General features: G+C 40.8%; 1 protein-coding gene across 6 annotated transcripts in view; it reads left to right on the forward strand.

The window, feature by feature from the left end:
- The first annotated feature begins 224 nt into the window (after nt 1-224).
- Nucleotides 225-21756, forward strand: part of rapgef2b (Rap guanine nucleotide exchange factor 2b) — a 121928-nt gene continuing 100396 nt past the window's right edge. For all 6 annotated transcript variants that reach the window (XM_073486382.1, XM_073486386.1, XM_073486384.1 and 3 more), the window contains exon 1: nt 225-914. In XM_073486382.1, the coding sequence (XP_073342483.1) occupies nt 846-914 (69 nt within the window). In that variant the 5' untranslated portion in view covers nt 225-845. The remainder of the gene's footprint in view (nt 915-21756) is intronic.

A 21756-nucleotide genomic window follows, 5' to 3' on the forward strand; every position in this document is an offset into this window, starting at 1 on the left:
TGAGTAGTCTACGTGCAGATAAAAAAATGACATCATGGCTTTTAGGGAACAGACGCACACACACGTGCATTTACCGCATCTTCCTCCCGGAATATGCCGCCGCCTTTTCATTGTCTCTTTGTGTCGCCGTCAAACACGTTGTTCTCTCTGGAGCTTTATTTTGAAAACCCACCACGGAAGTGCGACCGCTAACTGCGTCCGGCTTCACCCCGCCGCGTCAGTCACCATGGTGGCGCACAACAGCGCGCAGCGGCGGCGGAGCTCTCTTCACTCTTAGACCCAGGAAAATGGTGATATGATGAATCTTCTCAGCGAGCGCACTCGGGTCCAGCTCTCGTCATGGACGCCAGGCTGTCGCTGACGGGATAGCAGATAGCAGATAGCAGGTAGCAGATAGCAGGTAGCAGTTAGCAGTTAGCAGTTAGCGTACTTTCTGCGGCTCCGACGCGGATTTGGGCTCCGTCGCTGGCACAATGCTGAGCAGACGAGGACTGGCTTTGATGAACGCTGCCGTGAAGAAAGGGACATTTTCCAGCCTGAGAAAATAACTTCCAGAGACAGTTTCAGCCGCGCGTCGTGAAGCAGTCCGCTGCCCCGGTGTGTCGGCTACAGAGCGGCGGACAAACCCCCCCGAGGAGACCGCTCGGCTGTCGGGCTCCGGTCGTGGCCTGGCCGCGGGCACTCCCAGGCTCACCCGCTAGCATCGCAGCACAGGCGACACGAAGAGAGCGAGACGGCGGGCTGGACTTTCCTTCTGCTTCGTATCCGCGACGCTGGATATTAACACACAGTTTCTACTGGGATAGGAGATTCAGAGACTCCTCCGGACGGCGTCTCCCGAAACAATGGCGTCTTATGTGGATAACAGCTTTCGGCAGGCGGTGATGATGAATCCGGCTGAAAGGACGCAACAGGTCAGGAGGAATAATCCCTCAATGTGTGTCTGTAACTGAAGGGATCTGTGTTTAAGTGGTGATTTCTGCCGTGTTTCACTGTTTACACGGGACCAGCCGAAACTGCAGCACACTTGTGTAGGTGTGTTTGTGTTGTTGGGTTGTGTGGCTCCGTATCAGCGCAGATAATCAGCCACTCAACATAACAGGAGCTGCGCAGCTTTGGTGGCTCTCTAACCTGAAGTTTGTGCCTCTTGTTCCTGCGTGTGAGGGCTCCGGCATCGCGCACAGGTGCTCCTGGGTGAAACCAGCTTTTGCATTTTGCAGAAAAATTAAATAAAAGAAGTTAAAAACAGTGAGATGAGTGTATGAGAGGTACAAGCTGTGGCTAATCCTAACTTAGCCATTAGCCCATCAGCAGCCAATCAAATCAGAGCTTAGCCCTCATCTTTCTTCTTCTTCTTATTGTTCATCTGAGACACAGTTTAAAGATAAATGCCTCTAAATTAGTAGAGTTAATTAGTAAACAGCAGTGAAATGCTTTATGAATCATTTATAAACAGATGCACCTTTTTATAATGCTCATGCTGATAATGTCACAGTATTTAACATTTACCAAGTATTTTAAACATCATTTGCAACTTCAAATTGAACGATAGCGTAATAAATAGTTTACAAAGGTTTTCATGTGTTTGTTAACAGCTAAATAACTATTCACTATAAGTTAGAGCCCAACCGATATATCAGTTGGCAGATATTATATATTATTGGCCTATCGCACGACGTATATGTTGTCTTATATGCACCGATTTGAAATTATTTTCTTTAGAGATTATAATGCAGAAAAAGATTTTTTGGGTAATATAAAAGGATAAATTCCCAGTGAACTGGTGTCCTTTCAGACAACTCATTTTATTGTTGAACTGTAAAATATCCTGCCTCCATTACAAGTGTTTTATAACCACATTAAAGGGGTCATTGCTAAAATAATGTGTATATTGGCTGATATATCGATATAGTATCAGTAGTATCGGTCAGGCTCCACTATAAATTTACCATTTAATAACGACCATATAGTTTGTTCCTGGTCTTGTTCTTCATTGTGATTTAGGACTTTATTGGACGTCACGTGTTGCCTCATAATGTTTTGCCATTAGTTCCTCTGTGACCGCGTTTTTATTGGATGATTCCTGCTGAGCAGAAGGACAAACGTGGTTTCAAGTGTTGCAGTTACAAATAGATATTATTTGTTTTTCTTTAAATCAGTGCCTTCCCAACGCATTATCACCTCAGTGTCATCTAGAGCTGCAATAAATAGTCAATTAACCATCAGGTGTGACTATTTTGATAAACAACTAATTGTTTCAGTCATTTTGCAAGCAAATATGTCCACCATTTACTGGTTCTGACTCTTTCAATGTAAGGATTGGCTGCGTTTCTTTGTCATTTATGATAACGAGTGAAGAGTCATTGGGGTTTGGACAGTTGGCTGGACCAAAGAAGCAATTTGAAGATGTACCTTTGGACTCTGATAATTGGTGAAAGTATTCAGTGGATTAATCAATAATGAAATAAACGTTTGTTGCAGCGTTAGTTTAATCTGATCCATACCAGTTTTTCTGGGAAGTTTCTTGTGTACTTCTGAATGTGCAGTTCCTGGTTATTACCCTTGAGCCTCACACACACGCCCAAGCTCGCATGTCTTGAGTTATTAACAGTTATATTTCGCTGATAAATCCAGTTTGGCTGTGAAGATGGTATCATTTCATTTGGGCAGCGCTTTCACTGCGATTGGATGCTGCTTCAGCAAAGGCTTTACACACAATGGACAATCAATAGGCCACCACTTAAACCAGTGGGCTACATTTAGTGGCACGGCCGCCTGCCCGTCTATCTGACATTGAGGAAACAATTATGGTGTCATTGACAGCCTGTTAGCTGGACCAGGCTCATGGTCTTTACAGCTTTATGCAGGCTATAATTTGTCGAAGTGACAGATGCCGTAATGGATATGAAAACAAGGGCACAGATACTGACTCTCAATGGCATCAGTAGCAGCAGTGTTCATTTAAGACATTAGTAGTTTACATTCTGGCTGCAACTAATGATTATTTGCCTTCTTGATTAATCTGACCTTTGTTTTCTGGATGATTTGTTAAAAAAAATCTCAAAATGTCTTTGAGCTCGTAGTGATGTCTTTTAGCTGCTTGTTTTGTCCAACACTCTAAAACTCGGTCTAAATCCTCACATTTGAGACGCAGGGTCTAGATTATGTTTGGTGTTTTTACTTGGGAAAATAACTCAAATGATCAAATGAGAACAGTTGCGAGGTAATTTAACTTATCGATTCAGCCACTAATTGTATCATGTGTGGATGGGTTGAACTGCCAAAAATGGCTGTTTTATTCAGCTGTGATGGTCTAGTTTTTGTTTTATTTACTTGAAACTCAGAGATTTCCTCAGTAGGAAATAGCCGTTTTGATGATATGATCCTTGATATAATCACTGGAAACAGATTTTTAATGTTCCTCACTCATGCTATGGAAGCGAGGATGAGATTTAAACACATGATGTAATCTGTCTCATCCTGCTAACCCAAAGTCTCAAAGTTGTTTTTGGACCTTTTTGAACCTGAAAAGAATATTTGAAAGTTAATTAAGCACTTGGAATTTCTGATGTGGAAAATGCGGATGAAAAGATACCAAGGCTTGGACAAAATATGTCCTACTACTGGGAGATTGACCAAAAAAACTCTGCTATGTCTGTGGTCCTTCAACACTTGGAGCCGTGGTATGAACTCATGGTGTGTCAGTATGCAAACATTTCATTCGGGAGGTCTTTGAAACAATGAAGAATGAGCGGAGAGGCGAACTATGACGGCTTGAACAATGACTAAATGACAGTGTTTCGAAGTGATTTAGTCAGAGGTAGAAGTGTAATGTCCTGACAGGATTTGGAAGTTTTCAGAAACACCACATCCACGTCATTTTGTAGTTGCGTCACAGCGAGTTGCACCACTAGGAAGCCTGTGATTATCCTGCGGAAAAGCAAGAAGATATGTTTATAATAACCAAGAAGTCTTGTCAACACAAAGCGTCTTGGTTCTGTCGGTCTTCGCTTCTGTGTTTCTGAACAGTAACACCTTCCCTAGTGTGTCTAGCAGCTCTGGTGGCTGACACAGTTTGTCCTAATGGTGTTGGCAGGGTCTCTCTGTCAGGATTAGCTAACGGTCAGAGGGATCTGTCTCTATCGCTCAAGACTGACCAGAGTGGGATTTGACCCTCTGCCTCATCCCCATTGTCACATGGCAGGTTAAATAACTGACTGCTCGACAGCTAGCGTTCACATTAGCACACATGGTCAGTTTCCTTTTCTTGATTTTTGGTTGTTCACCACTGTCAAAATTCTAGCGTGCAGAGTACAAATGGGGCAGACTGATAGTCTGGAAAAGCAAAGGGAGGAGGGTACGTTTCTCTGTGAAGCACTGCTGCACATTTTTGCAGTCGTGATGTGAATTAAGATAACATGACATGGCTATTTTATCTTTAATTTCTTTTTCATGTCCAAATTGAATAATCTACTGGGGAAATGACATCCCTTTTTAATAAAAAGAAGGGTGGTTCGCAATAACACCCAAATGTTTTGCCGGGCCTGATTTGGGCCCGTCCAGTTACAAGATGACTTTGAGAACTATGAGGAACACATTACAACTATTTTTACCCAAATCCAACCACAAATTTTCCTTTTTTTAAAAAATGTAATCTTAACTGTGTTGTACAGCTGATGGATTTCATCAAGTAGACTCAATCATCATTTTATCTCACCCAAGCTTCTCCTCCACTGACTGCCCATAGGGACGTATTTTTCCCCTCTGTACAGATGTCTGCAGGAGACGGTCACATTATCAGATTTGCAGACGAGGCAATGACAGCGAGCTGCAGCAGCAGGATTCTATTATGGACCCATATTTAAGCACCATATAGTCATGTTTAGCAGACTTGCTAAAACTTAATATAACATTAATCAGAGATAAGGCCGTTGATTTTGCAGGACACCACAGACTCTCGAAATACCAAACATTCTGATACAACTTTTTTTTTTTTGCAGTTTTGAGTGGTTGCTTTCTTTTCTTGTTTCTCTTTCGCCTCTCTTAACTTACGGTGGGTGCTGCTCTTCATTGTATGACATGTGTTGAATAACTAGGGCTGCAAAATAAATTGAAATATTATCCAAATTGCAGAAGCTGCAAAAGGTAGAATGAGTCACAAAGCAGCATCATAATGAAATACCATTGTGCTGTAGAGATGCCCTGGCCTAGATCTTCTTCTCTAGGTGTAAGAAAACATATTTGTTACATACAGACTACATCTGTCAAAAATAATCGCAATATGAGTTTTTTCCCCGCTATATCATGCAGCCATATCAGTAACCTGATCAAAATGAAGACTAGTTGCTTCCTGCGAGTGCATGTTCATTATCGAACATGAAGCCTGGGCGTTGTGTGTGAAAGTTTTATCTATGACGTATGTTTGTTTGTCAGGTCAGCGAGTGGGGGTTGGGTTATCCTTAGCTGTCTAAACTGGGCATTGAACTCTGAGATCTAGGCTATCAAAACACAAGTTTTAGCAGATGGGGAAGCTTCAGTATTATACTCTATAGCTATTTCCATGAGCTCTTCAATTTGGAAATAGTTTTTAAATTGGAACGACGGGTGCTGTCTGTATTGAGAATTGCTTGTTTATGTTGTTGTTCCACATTTTGCTCAGGGCCACACATTTAATCTCATTACTTTGAACCATAAAGGCACTGAACTGAACTGCACTGCTTTGATGCAGCATCCATCTCTTAATTGCATCAATTAACTGTGTATCGTGAAGTACCAAGAATGTGAAACCAAAAACTGCACCTCCCAATCAGGAATTAGTGAGTAAAATCAATTTCTTTAGTGGTACAGGAACAAAAATCTGGACACACACACGACTCTACAATGAACACTTCTACTTTAGCTGGTCTGTTAATCTGCTGCAGGTCGCTAGCTCAGGACTCAGGACAGACATCTCTCCTCTTGTTTAGCCAGGTGGCAAAGCTAAAGGCCACAAACGACAGTCCTCTGCTGCGGTGACCCTGCTTCACAGCCACATAGCTGCAGGGACAAGCTGCCTACTTTACATTGTTTCCACATATTCTGGACCAGCACAGGAGATCAGTGCAGGCGTGCAGTGACTGTACTCTGCAGAGATGAGAGAGAAAAAAAATGGTGGATATTCTTGACCCCAGTGACTCGTAGTGAGCCAAAAAAATCTTAATTTCTAGGTCATTAGCTGGTAATTACTCAAACTCAGATACAAACAGCGAAGACTTTAATGGTCCAGCTAAAATAACAAACAGACTTTTGTCTGAATAACAACCATGGCATGATAGAAAACATACTAAGTAGAGACATTAACGGGTCAAATATAAAAAAGTATAAAGTAGCAGAGAAGCAGAGAAGCAGTACCTCAAAATTGTACTACAGTACAGTTCTTGAGTAAATTGGAGGAGGTTACAGTCCATCAGTGGTTATTCTAGATTTGATTTAGAATAACTTTTAATTTAGATTTTAATTTTTAATGCAATCAAATATTAGTTATCAGTTTCCTTGATTACTAATAATTGTGAAACATATCCGTTGATGCCCAGTGCGCATTCTTCATATATAAAATTGTGTAGCGGTGTAGAATACTGGTCCATTGACAGTATTTGTGAATCACATTTTGTTTAAAATGTTGGCTTTAGATGTAAAAAAAACCCAAAACAAATCCATTTGCAGAGGTATAATCATAATTATGGTTATTTTTAGCCAATAATGTGCAGCCCATGTAAATGAAAGTGTACATGTCTATAAACCTGCAGAGGAAGTTCTTGTTACAGGTTGTAAACTGACTGATGAGCTCGGTGCTGCCCTGTCTCTCAGCATCCTGCCTGGTGTAGGCAGCAGGAAGAGGAAAGGCGTCAAGGATGCATTTTGAACTTATGCCGGAAGAAAGGTTTCACAGCAGAACCTCTCCCCCCTCAAGCTGTTTTGATTTTCTGAAGCTGGGTGTTGTTTCATGACTGCTTCCTATTTCTGTCAGGATGTCAGGAGCATGTGAACGTCTTTTTAAAAACCCTCCAGATTTGCAAGTAGGACGGACTTGTGCTGCAAGTTTTTGTGCTGGAGTCTTAATGGTGCAATTTTCCCAGGCAACGCAGGGTTTTCCAATTCTTCAAAAAGCTCCCATCCGTCCTGTAAATTTAGGCAGTGCTTGCCTTGGCGTTTTGCTTGCGCTCTGCAGAAGAAAAGTGATGTCACATGTTATTCCTGTGTTGAAAGTGGAGGCTGAGTGTAGGCAGAAGTGGTTACACACCGCGGTCACAGTGACGTATTCCTCCCAGTTTAAATACAGAGAATGATTTCAGGAAGGGAAGAGAGAAACAAACGCACCCATGTACCATACCCACACAGGAGACTAACACAGCTTCTGATTGGCTCATTTGAATCATGCTTTTAAATCCACAAAAGCCTTTTTTCATAATATTGTGATGGCAATAAATCATAGCACTGTCTACTGGTCAGTGGAGCCATAAACGGTATTGATTGTTGTATTAAAAGTATTGATTCTTCAGTGTTATGACTGTACAGGGAGCAACTGATGAATAGGTTGAATCTTAAATCATACATATCGCCTCTTTACTGCAGGAAGATGGCACGTATGGCTGTTTTACAGTTTAATTGCGCTGTTACAGCTTCACTGTACAGATAAAGGTCTGATATAAGGGCGGACTACAAGCCAGAGAACATATGCATTCCAGAAATGTCCTTACTGGAATACACCAGGATGTTTGTGTAGTCCTGGGCGCCTGTTACTCCCTGAAATCTAATAATGAAAAGACCAATCCAGTGTAGTTTGTGTTTGAATGCACCACTGAGATTGAAGGAAGTCAAACACACTCAGTGGTTTTCAAGCCCTGAAGCCTGATTTTACACAAGTAGAGCACAAAACCAAACAGGAGCTTTTCATTGTTTGCTAACGTTTGTGTATTTCTACTTGTCGTCACACTGATATCTTTACTGATGTCTTTACTGGTAGGTACATATTTTAATATTGCCTTGAAATATAGTTGTAGATTAAAAGATCAAGTGACATTTCATCCTCAGACACTCCTTATCATATTTGATATCAGTCTAAGATGAATGTTCAGCTAAATTGCAAATTTTTTGTGCTCTCTTGTGGTGCACATGTTTGAAAACGAGTCGAGAGATGGCACGTGGCAGCATTGCATGGAGATCTGCCCAATGATCGTTTACCTTATTGATCAATCGTCCAGGCATTTTCTCGACCACTCTGTTTGGTCTATGAAATGTAAAGGAAGTAGTGCCGAATTTGACATATTAAAATAGCTTGTTCTGTCCAAGCTGCATTAAAAACCCAAAGGTACTGAGTTTAATATTGCAGAAAATGAAAGAAACCAACAACTATTTTTATTTTAGAAGCTAAAACCAGAGAAGTTTTGGTATTTTTGAGGTTGATGCCGATATTAGGGAGTAAAAATAGATTATCGATATATGGGTTGATGTACACACATTTTTTGCAATGATCCCTCAGATGTGGTTATCAAACACTTGTGACAAAGATCTGAATGTAATGGAGGCAAGATATTTTATAGTTAACACTGAACTTCATTGTCCCAAACTGCACAGTGCACTGACGCAGTAAACGTCACTGTGAATTTAATAATTATAAATTACCCCAAATATCTTTTTCTACATTAAAAAAAAAGTTTTAAAATCAGCACATACTGGACAACATGTATGCTGATACAGATGTATCTGTGTTAGGCCAATATGGGCTCTATTAAAGACTAAAGAAACCAATTAAGAAGCCACTTTCAGTCATCAAAATTGTTGCAGATGTATTTTTTGTTGTTTGACATCAATAAACAGACGAATCATCTCAGACTGTAGAAAGATTCTGAGGGACTGAGGCTAAACCTGACATTTCCAGCTGGTGTTTAAGATTCAGCGCCTGTGGCAGAAGTAACTGAAGATGATACGTCTTGTGCAATGTTTTGAGAAAGTACAGTGAAATATAAAAAAGAACAAAACCAAACAGTACAAGATTTTTGACAGCGTTGAAGGTGGACATTTCCTCAGTAGGTGCATGTGAAAATGTTTTCATTCTGCCACGTTTGCAAAAGTATCCTTGATATCCTCCAGCAGAATTATACCAGTGCCTTTTTAAACAATAGAGGGTTGGAAGAAATTAAATTAGCACATTTCTTACATGTTTATCGAGAGACCCCATGCTGGCTTCTGAGCTGCTAACTCTGCAGTCTTTCTGTCTGCTGATACTTTCATATTCCTATCTTTGAATCCAAGCATATGGAGGGCTCACCCGAGGTTGTGTCATTCATACACTGCTGGTTGCTTTGATCTGTTGAACCTTTCTATTTTATTTATTTTTTTAAAGGGAAATGATGCTTTTCGTTTTGTCAGATTGCATTTTTTAGTCTAAAGCTCGTCTTTTTCTATTTGATTGAAAATGTCAGTGATCGTGTGTGTTTCTGGGGTTGTGTTGCCACCAGATTTCATCACATCAGATGGACGGGGATGTTTCCCCCTCAGGGTCACACTGTACATTTGTTGCAACTGAATCACATGCATTGTAATGTCAGAGGCATGTTTCGGTTCGTAATGTTCGCATTCCTTGAGATATTTTTAAAACAAAGAAAAACAGCTATGGAGTCGAGGCTCCGGGAATTCCACTGGCCTTCACAGCAGAAGGCAGTGGAGCTCACGCCACTGAGCGACCACAATCTTTACATAACTTAGCCCGAGACCCACTTGGCTGCTTGGAGAGCTTAGAGAATAAACCATTCCTGACGTGCAGTATTTACATGACTGCTATTGAATTACACTACTTGCTGTGGCTGTCATTAAGAGCTTCATTCCTGAATGAGAATTTGGAAATTCCAGCATTTGGAAAATGTGACACCTACAATACAGAAAAGATCGATAAATGAAACAAATCTTTGTACTTTGTAACCCTAAATCACACCACATCTCTCTATTGTAGTGTCACAGAATAATACTGAATATATGTTTATGAAAATTGTTTTTATTATCTGTAATATCATTGATGTAAACAACTGCCAGACTTCTTTGAGTGAGTGTGCATGTTAGCCTCAGTCCCACGCAGAACAGGCTCACTCTGGTGTATAATCTGCTGTATAATCCTCCTCTTGGTGAACTGCTCAGACATGAAGTGGATCAGATGGAGAGCTGATTAATTTGTGTGATTAGAGATCTCTAAATCCCAGTATATGGGTTCACCATGCAGCTAACGCTTGTTTACAGTGTTTGTAACAATGGCACTTAAAGATGCTGTTGCACAAAAGGGGTCAAGATCAGGGCGTCGTTTCCGTCGGAGCTGCGTATAAACAAAACTATAATGCTATTGTATAAATAAAAGTCTTTATTTGGCAGAACACATTTTTTGTTGAATTAGATTTATTGTGCAGACGTGTTTACTATCACAAGTGTTTCATCAGGAGAAAGCGCCATTGGCACCTTATGTCTCCATCCTACTCTTCAGCTGTGGAGCCACAGCCAGGTTCATTAGCAGTATGGCTCTATGTATCTGTCCACTTGCAGCAACTAGAGCCAGTTTCATTAACGCTATGCCTCCAGTGGATTACTCACCTTCTTAAGTTAAAGCTTTCAAATATTCATCAGGGAGTGACTTCCTCCACTTCCTAACCTTCCTTGCTGCACTCACAGTACTCTGAAATCTTTTACAGTCTATATTATGTTCAGTTTCAGAACCCATAGGTCTGAGACAACCGAGCCTCCGGGACAACGGCCAATGTTTCAGGGCTTCCGGTGTAGTCAATAACAGATATGTGGGCCAAGACTTCCTCTTCTTTGTATCGGTCATTGTTCACAATCTGATTAGCTACTTGACGTAAGAAAGGATTTGGAGTTGAGAAATCCCTGTGAACAGATATTTGCATATGAATGCAGATAACTTTTTTTTTAAATCGTCATCACGGTAGCCACTGGGTTGCAAGATTGTGTTTTGGCCAATGCACTCCAACTTTTTTCTTCTCCACATGGACTTTTTACCTGCATGCAACCAAAGCACGCTCAAATGTGATCAATACTACTTGGACTGCAAATGGACCTCAGAACACTTCCAATACCAAAGTCTTGTCCCTTGCTGAGAGATTCCACATTCATATGCAGATATCTGAATATAGATATTATAGTATATTCTGCCAATCTCTGTGTTTAGAATATTATTATTTATTTACAATATTCACAAATCAGTTTTGTTCAGGTTGGTTTCTTATTCGCCACTCTCCTTTTTTTTCTTTTTTTTAACTATGTTACACCTTATGATGTTGGACTGCTACAAGACATTAGCATACGTATCCTGCAGTGTATGTTTGCAGGGTATTCTTAGATTGTTTCCTCTTCATTTTCCTTGATGATGAAATATAATCATATTAATCATTTTATGACAAACCATACAGTAGAGTTTAGTTTAGTTTATTGAAGGGGCCTTTATATAACATTTTTTTTGTAAATGTATTAATCACTTTTTTTAGTGCCCACATGTGAGCAGAGTGTAACGTCACGTGAAAATGAGACCTTCCTCGTCTGTCTTGGTTGCGTATTCAAGCCTATGGACTATTTGTTTAAGTTGTTTAATGCTGCTGGACTCTGGACTTCTTTGTGGAGGACTCAGGTTGGATTTTCCATGACAGTCCAATGGATATGACTCTACACATGTTCTCGAGTGCCTCGTATCAGTGCCTCTTCTTGGTCAGCTAACAGAAAGCAACAGTAGCTAACGTTAGTTTAGAAATGGAGTCCGCTAACATAAACTAACACAACACAGAACTTCTGGAGCCCCTTTGAGGGGGCATACATGTCAATGATGACATAACAGAGGCTTATTTCCATTGTCGTTCTTGATGTAAAGATGGCAGAGTTGCAGTCAAATGCCTATATAATTACAAAGACACACATTTTAAGTCAAACATAAAAAAGACGTATAAATTATAACTAGGATGTAAAGCTTCCACATATCCTTCTTTGAGACCTAACAAGCATAGTTTCATATATTTCTGTAAGCATTGGGTAAGTGCCAAACTATAAGCCAATGAGATCGAAGCAATACAGCTCATCTCCTTCCGCCAGCCAGTTGTGTTACAGCATGTATAGTAAAGGAAATCCACCCTTTTCCAATGTAAACAAATACACACCACAGAGTGGAGGAGGGCTGGTGTGTAAAGTGAAAGTATGAGGTGATCAAAACAGAAAAGCGTATTTTCATCACGTCCTTCAGCCGAGACATGTTTCACCTGGTGGCTAATTTTCCATTCTTTGGTGAACACCTTCCAGCCAGTGTGCGGCTGTAACATTGAGTTATACTGTTTGGACTGCTGGATGTGCCTTTGATCCTAATGCGGCCCGTCACGCCTCATGCAAACTGTGGTTTATTAACAGCTGTGCTGGTGGCGGGCAGGTAATTACTTGCCATGTGAGCTAAAAGAGGTGATTCATTACAACGTTGGTATGAGCAAAAACAGCTGTCTTTGCTAATGGATGCTTTCGTCAAAAGTGAAACTGCTGCAGCAGCAGTCCTCGAGTTCTGCCAGTGGGAACCTGAGGCAAAAAGGGAATAAAGAGCCCTACGGAGACCAAAAAGACAGCAGTCAAGACGAAAGGAAAAAGCGTCCACACAACATTGTTTTCCCTATTTAAAAATCAGTGATTAGGAATACTGTTGTTCCACTTCCTGTGTGCAGTAGAGCGGATTGGTGTACAATATCTATCTTGTTGTAACCTTATCTTTGTAATTGGTCCCTGAGGGTTTGTCGAACCTGTGTCTGGTCACGTTTCCAACTCTGCAGCCCTCTGTCCCTCCGTTGGCCATCAGGGAAAATGTCCGTTCATTACCAAGGCCTCAACGTAATCTGATTCTTGCTGGAATGTTTGACAGTTTCTCCCCGCTTCCTGCTTTTGGGAAGAAGGGCATAATTATCTTAGCTCGCCTGAACTGAACCACCGATTACATTCTCTTTCTAACGGAGTACAAATCGCTTTGGTGCCAGTCTGAGATTATCAGGACGGTCTCTCCTACTCTGAAACCACAGAGCTTGTGTGTGCCCAGATTTTTTAGGATCCTACCTCTGGGACAAGTTTGTGGAAACACATTTATTGCTGTGATGCAACATTCCCCTTTCAGCCCGGCTGACATTGACTTCGCTCTGGTAACATTGTGGTATGCATTCCAGCAAAAATGTCTCACTAAATGCGGTGATGTCAGTTACAGAGGAGCATTATTTATTAAACGGCATTGGTTCATCGGCGCCTCAGACCTTGACCGGGCTAATTGACACTTGCCTCGGTTGACCTCAAACAGCCATCCTCTGCCAGACGTTTTCCCATATGGCCCTATATTTCCTTCACACTTAAACCATTCCTGCTGAGAGCAAACCCTCTTCATTAATCATTCTTGCCACGATTAGTATGCAGATCTCCTTATGTATTTTGTAGCCTTGATGAAGAAAAGAACAAGTATCAAAAAATAGGGTTACATAATGCCACATTAGCGGTTCTTCAGAGAGGCTAATGCCTCTGCAATCTTCTTATATTTGCTTACCAGTGTTTGTGATTGAGTAATGCGGTTAGCTCCTCTGTTCTGCAAGCAAACCCTCACAGGAATAGGCTGCACAGTGGACTATTATTGGGGAAAAGGACCGCAGTATGAACTGTACAACACAACACAATGGGAAACAATCAATCATAGTAACAAAGGCCTGGTGACGTCAGTCAAAATCGCAGAATCATGATGGTCCTGCAAGTTTATTAGCTGTGAAACCTCGGCCTCTTGAGTGCATTTTGCGTCATACATATTGCTAATGTGAGTCTGTGTCAAGAGTGAGTAGTTGTACAGTTTCGCTGATCAGTCAGACGCTGCTGCATACGCGTGAAGTGAAAAGATGATGAGAAATGATTCAACCCAAGGACAGAGAGAAATGGCTGATGCCGGGGCGATATTTCTCCCACTTGAAAATTAAATCCTCCTAGGTGCAGTAGTGTCGCAGGAAATGAATCCAGTGTAACTGACAAAAAAGCTCCACATTTCACACATCTTTTATATATTATTTACAATAATTTGACAGTGGTATTTCTTGAGATTTAACCAAAATACTTCCCTCTGTATTTGTTGGTAAAAGTCACATTTTGATCCTTGGAGAACGACTCATGTGGTTAGGGTTAGGAAAAGATCATGTTTTTTGGCTTAAAATACCTGTTTTGTTTGCCACAAACACGGTTGGAGATGTCCCAAGGTCTCGTCAAAAATATCCAGTTTCGTCACCACAAACACAGCGGAGATTTATGCCAAGATCTCCCTTAAAAATATCTGCTGGTTTCTCACTTAGAAGTGTTGAAACACAGTCCTGAACTGCGGTCGCTTGGCTTGGCCATCTCCCCGTAACTCCACCATCATGTCCTCCCCACTGACAGTAAGGTCATAAACGTGTTATGTAGAAATGTCAATATGGTACGTAGCCTGAGACCTATGAATGTGAACATATCAGTGGTTTACAGAAACGTTAACTGCCAACATGTTATCCTGACAACTGGGCTGCTTATTGTAAAACAAACATGAGAGTCACAGTCTTGAACAGGATGTCATTGTTTAAAGAGTTTTCTATAGTTCTTTAGCAGTTTGTCTAATTTCTGTGATAAATGTGATTTGAAAAGATGACTACAAATGTGACTGTGTCCATAAAGCCATGCCCTAGAGTATATTTAACTCTGTGCTGTACTTGTTATGTCCTCTCACTGTCATTAAACATGACTCACTTTCTGACAGCGTTGTCATGTGACGGTCTTGTCCCCTTGTGTAGGTCTGACCGCCTGCGTCTGTGTTATTATTGGGCTAACTGAAGACTGTATATGATTGTAATTGGAGGGAAAGATGCAAGCTATTCATGCATGCTTGGCTATAGGCTCGGGTGCTTTGAATCCACCGGCAAGTGTGGTGCAGACCCAACACAATGACTCCCTGTTACAACCAGCTTCTGCTTGTCAAAAACAGTTAAAATCAGACCAATTATTTTGTCGCTGCACTGGGAATAGCTGTTTTAGCTCAATTGTACCAACTGCAGTTGTACACATGCCAAGCAGACTTAAACAAAGACTTGTGTTATAGCCCAAAACCCCCATGAGTTACGATCTAACATCAAGCTTAGTTTTACAGGATGGTACATGAAAAAGTTTGATATTTGCAGTAAGAGAACCAACCATTTTTATGAGGAATGATATAAAATATTCACTTAATCTCTAATGTATGGAATGAATCTATTAAGGTATTTTCCATCATTTGTGCCCAATGTTTTATGGGCTAAGCAAAACAGCCGTGTTTTCAGCTTTTTAGGAAAATAAAAAAGGATTTTGATTGTTTGGTTTTTTTTAATCTAAAATCGCAATAAATCTACCTTAAAACTAACCTAGACAAAATTAAATAAGATAATAAGAATTAAGAAAATGAAAAAAGAAGAAAGATCTCCAGTATTTTTCCTTAAGTAGTGCCAAGGAAGGGGAAAACCTTAACTTGTGGCTGAAGTCCTAAAAGATCACAATGGTTCGCCATGTTTCTTTTGTAAAACATCCTCAGGATATAGCCTGAAATCCCCATCCGTCTGGAGCTCAGGCCTATTTTAGTCTGAGTGAAGTGAAAGGCCTTTGGTGGGATCATAAGGCAACTCTGTAAACAGGAAACTTCCATTCAAGACGAGGCGAGCTGGGCGCACCAATGTAGTGCAAATGCTTAACACAAGAACACTGTGATCAGTTACTGAGCAGTGCATCTCCTTTAAGAACTGACACTTTCAATACCACACATCACTCACAGCTGACATTAATGTATGGTTCAATGTAGTGCTTAGGAATATAATCCATGGTTTTTACACTGGAGGCGTGGATGGCTTTATATACTTAAGTGGCTCGCATAGCACCTTTATCTCTTTATCACTGTTGTGACTTAAAGTGGCAGCTCACACGAGCTGAAGTGTTTCCTTTCACTGGCTTTTGAAAACAACAGTCTCCTTTGGATGGCACGTTTACAGTGTGACAGTCACAGCCTTTTCGAGATAAAAAGGTGAGGAGTCACACCTCACACAGGCAGGCGTTAGACCTCGCTCCATTGTGATGGCAAATCATGAAAGAGCATAGATGACAATGTCGTCTAGTTACCAACAAAGGCAGCGCTGCTGGCTTGCTCCCAGCTCAGAGGGAACATGCTGTTCATGTGCTGATAGTCCTGCAGCCCAGAGACCCTCTGGAAACACTCCAAACATGAGACCACTGGCACTGCCAAGGCTGCATTTAAAACTCATTTATGAATTCAGTGTGCACATTGCTAAATTTAAAAACCGTGAATCATATTAATTAAGTAATATCTTTATATTCAGCTTCATTCCTGCATGTTTTCATGTGGAAAATTATGTCTCTAATAGATTTGGTGGATTTGTTTTGAGCCATAGCCTCTCTTTGTTTATTAAATCTGGCAGTATTTCATTTTTGTACCATGTGGCTCGTGTTCACTGCAGGTACTTGCCAACTGATGGGATGACTATTGATCACGAAATATTAAGACAATGAGATATTTGATAAATAATCATCAGTAACGTGGATATAATGATTAAGTGGATAAAGGCAAATATTAGAACAAAAGTCGTAATACGATATATAGTTTCATGTCATGATATAATGCCCAAATGTTGTATCTTTTTGTTTGTTCGTAATTTTCCATTATTTGGTAAATGTGTGAAGATGTGTAACCCTGTTTCTTGTGTCAGAAAACGGCGCTCGAAGATGGAAGAAAATCAAAGTAACCTGTGCACTATAAGGATGAAAAACCCATACCCAAACCCCCTTCAAAACCCATATGAAAAAACATAAACTACACAAATTATATGTTTCTTTTTACGTTGTTTAAAAGTGATACATGCTTAAACGCATCCTTTCATGCTACAACAACTACATCAACAGTACAGGCTCCCGAACAACAGAATTTACAGGAGATGTCATACAAACAATGACCAATGCGTCCCTCTGGCGACCAGGTAGTGTTCGTGGTGTTGAGGCCCTGAAAGAGAAATCCGGCTTGTGTGAAAGCGGTTCTCGTAATGAAAAGAGTTTCTCTGGTTGTTCCCTAGCAACCAGCAGCCAGAGGAGCACTGTAATGCTGGAATTGCTTTTTGCAGAAGGCCATAGGAGAAAGCGGCAGAGATTTAAAAGATTGATTATTGAATTTCATAAATATTTCAATGGGATTAATGGCTCTACAGGGGAGGAAACAGACCAAATGGATGCAGTCGCAGCAAAGTATTGAACGCAGGCAGAGTTGGGAATCAGTGTTATTTTTCTCCCATTGTGGGGCTCTGGGGGATTTCATTAGCAACTCTCCTCCAGCCTTTGGCTTCTATTTGTGTCAAGTTAATTGGACAGAAGAAAGTGGGGGAAGCTGGAACCAAGCATTTTTGGATCATTGAGGCCACCAAGTAAGCCATTTGCTCTGGGAAGATTAAAGCACATCCCCGTCCCATTTTACCCAGCCTTCCTCTTTCTCCTTGTTTTCCCTTTGAGCTCTCGTGAATTGATCTTTATATGATGTTGCGTAACTTTGTGATGATTACGCTGCACCTCTTTGAGGCCTTTGTTTGAGCGAGATGGAGCGGGTTTCATTTGGCCGGACAGTTGGCTTTGTTCCCGGGGACGGACCTGCTACGATGAGGTTCAGTAACAGAGCAGAGAGATCTCTTTGTGTCCAGTATTGGACTCTTTGAGTCCACCGTTGAATCTACATTGAGCCATTGTTGTGGTTAAGGCTGCATGTTTGTGGCTAAAATAAGTGTGGTGCTTTTACACAAGATATCATGGTGATTATTAAACAGAAGGGTTGGTGCACATTTTCTTTTTATGATAATTTTAGCAGAGCGTGGTGTTAAAATAAACGTAATTAATATTGCTGATGCAGTATTTGTCATTGGTTATGCAAAGATGACATGCATATGTAAAAAAATGATTTTTGCAATTAATCCTTTTGGTCTATAAAACAACAGAAAACACTGAAATATTCACTACTCTCTGGAGCCCAAAGTGATGCTATACTGTAATGTTCTGGTGCTGAAAGTCTTTGAAATGCCCACTCTGCCTCTACAGGATCTACATTGTTGCTTAAAAGATACATTAATGAGTAAATGATAATGACAGTGGTTACAGATTAATTTTCTATCGATGAACTAATCAGTTTATCGAGTGCAGCACATATACTGCATTTACGACCATGTGTGGTGTTTGAAACTGGATCACTGTCATTTTCTCAACTGAGATTCCAACTCAGGATTTGTTATTATTAATTGTGTAGATGCAGTGTGTGCGCTGAGGCTGTGTTTATAGTTGGGTACAGTGGTTGACTCTGAATGAGCCTGCGGTCAGAGAAGCGGTTGTCATGGTGCAACACTGTGGTCAAACACTGTGAAAGAGGCAGTGCAGACTGGAGCCTGTTTGCTTATATTGAGACAAATATGGTCCTGATTTTGGTGTAAAAATCATAACTGGTGTTCAGTACAGATGGATGGAAAGATATCACTGTTATCCGGTCCAAGAACAGACTGTGTTAAAGCTTTAGAGCTAATCTTGACAGCAAATTAGTTGGTACACAACAGCTTGGAAAAACATGTTCTAGCAAGTCTGCTGTTTGGGGATATAGTGATGACAATACCCAGAGAAGACACTCAGTAGCTGTAGTTTAACCTCCTCAAGGTAAATCTTTAAATTCTACATGTACTGTTGACACTTTTCGTATGCACAGTTGTGCTGAAAGCAGCTATAGTTGGTTATTTTATAATTACAATAATAGGGGGTCACTCGTAGTGATAAACCTACAGAGACTTATCACCCGAATCTGCAGCTCACCCTGGCTTTACAGAGCTTATAACAAGTGTCAGCTCAGTGTTTAGTCCAGGATGTGTATTATTTTTACAACCTACAACTCTTGTACTACGAAAGCCTCGGCTGCTATGGGAGTCACAGGGGTTGTAGTTGGATAAGTATTGATATTAGGCACTGAAGTTTAAATGAGACAAGAAATAGCCAACTAGTGACAGCAATAAAAGGGACATGATGGGAATGCAGCTGTCAAGGCCTTCTTCATCCAGACGTTTGCGTAGTTTCCTTAAAAGTAGGTGGGAAAATGATCGATGCATCGTGTTCCCAAAATGTACTGCTTTAGTCCACCTTCACAAGTCTCAAAGCATCATTTACATCAGGCAACTGTTTTCAGGAGGAAAGCTCTAATCTGCACCAATCAGCAGACAGACACAGTGGTGACAAGCTGATAGTGGAGTAAATCTTCTTAAAGAGCCAGATATTTCCCTCAGGAGCTGGTGGAGACCAAAACCAGAGCCAAAAACAATATTGACTATTGGACTTGCGTCCACCAGGTAGACACAACTGAAAGCTAATGTTGCTTCTTAACTGCTGCAGGCGTAAAGAAGCAGCGTTACATAAGAGGCTTCCAAGTTTGGCTGGTAAAGTTTAATCCCAGATCTTTAATTTATTCTGGTGATGCTGTTGATAGCTTTGACTCCTTGCCCTGTGTGACAGCACTCTGGTATTATGGGGTGCGACTGAGTCAGCAAATATCATTCCGTGCTAATTAGATCGCTGTGAGATCCTGTATCCGTGGGGCTTGACTAATGCTATGTGGACAGTATTAAAAAGGAAAGTTCATTCTTTCTTCTGGGACAACTTCTTGGTTTGTTTTTACCCTCAAGGACAGCGGTGCAGTATTGTGTCCTTACAGTTTACTGCAGATTCTGAATTAGTAATCAGTACACACTATGCTTTCTCACCTTTTGCAGTTCTGTTTAAATCGTATTGTTAAATGAATTAATAAAATGTTCTGCACTTGAGCTGTGAACAATGCAGCTCTTCTTTAATGCTGACCACAAACTCCTTCATCACCCTCCTCATAAATTATTTCCTCTCTTGCACCTTAACTTAGAGCGACTCTTCCTCGGGTACAACATGGTGACTGCAGTATTTTTTTTTTTTTCTGTAGAGCTCTTCCATGTTTCTTTACTTTAATACTCATAAAAATGTCGGTGTCATGTCAGAGTCAAGGCAGGGGGCCGTAGTAGTAATATTAAATTGTATCAGATCAGCAATGGTTGCTAATTGGTTGTTAAACTATCGTATTTCTAATATTTTTATCATTTTTTTCACCTGAAGTGTTGTTTTTTTGGCACTTGCTGATTTGCTATCACGCAGCCATCAGACAGAGATATGAGCTGCAGCAGTGAGCTGTTCTCAATGCATTCTGATCACTGCAAGATATATTTTGACATGGCACGACGATACTCAAGCCGATTCTTTATATAACATGATCTTTATCTTTAGAAGAGGTCGCTGTAGCTTTGCTTGCACAATTCTATTTTTTGAAGCTCTTGGCTAAAGACACACACACACACATGCACTTTGAAACCAACATCTGTGTCAGCTGGCTGCAGCACTGATCGAAGCAGATGGGTTGGAGAGGTCAGTCAACCCTTAACATTCATTTTGACATGCATACTGCCAGGGCAGATTTGTTAGCTTTCTATGAAACATGCACGCCTTTTTAGAACATAGCACATACCCTTGAATTGCTGCACAATTCTTGCAAAAAACTTCTAATGAAACTCTCTATCTGCTGCTGCCTGTGCACTCTAGCATGCACCTTAATTTCCATGCCTCAAGAGACCCAGTGCATTTTTGTTCTTGAGGGGTTTATACTGGCAGGCAGCTCAAGTAGGTGCTGTTAAGCTCATTCACATGCCTCCCTTGATTCCTGTTCCAGCCAGTCACCATGTCCACCAGCTGCCTGACCATGGTGGGAAATAAACAGCAGCTCCCAAGTGCTTTTAATTTTGTCTGTGACTGCGAAGTCGTTCTGCTCCACTGGCCACTTCAGCCACCCACTGTCATTCAGAGGTGCAATTCTACTCAATAAATTAAATCAAGAAGTGAATGAAGTGAGAGTGGAGAATGGCTGGACTCGCTTCCTGTAAGACAAAGAGGCATCTTTTTTAAACATGTCTGAGCAGGTGGCAGTGGAAGTGTGATTGTCTTCCCTGTTCTTAATTCAGCCTCCAAGGCAGTGACGAAGAAGCAGAGGGCCATGTGATCTGCTAGCTTAACCTGTTGAGTTAACACCAAGTGCTTACTGTTAATAAGACTGCTAATTAGCTTTGCGTAGTATGTGCCAACTTCATTCAGGTGGCACATGGTTTTAACACAGTCCTAGTGGCAAAACACGAGGGACACTGGAACAGTTGTGTTCTTTTTTTAATCAACAGTTTGGAGAGTGTTGCTTGATGCTCTCATTCTTCGTTAGTTAAAAATAGGGCTGCAACTAATGATTATTTTCACGATTATGTCTTCAGATTGTTTCTTTTGTTCAACCAACAGTTCATAACACAAAGACTCTGCATTTATGATCATTAATGACAAAGAAAAGCAGCAAATCCTCACAAGCTGGAGCTACTTGATTGTGACACGTTTGCTTGAAAAATGACATGAAATAAAAAAATACTCAGCTGACTCACTGTTGCAGCATTAGTTCAAAATATTAAGACTTGGTTGTTAAATTGCAGTGAGCAGCACTTAAATTCTGTCTGGATCCTTTTATTTTCTTTAGTATGGTTATCAGCAGTTTTGTTTTGTCCCCCCCACACACACACTACATTCAAGGAATGACTGTAGTGTTTTGGAAAT

Source organism: Pagrus major, chromosome 18 (genome assembly GCF_040436345.1).
Source record: "Pagrus major chromosome 18, Pma_NU_1.0".
In the NCBI taxonomy this organism is placed as follows: Eukaryota; Metazoa; Chordata; class Actinopteri; order Spariformes; family Sparidae; genus Pagrus; species Pagrus major.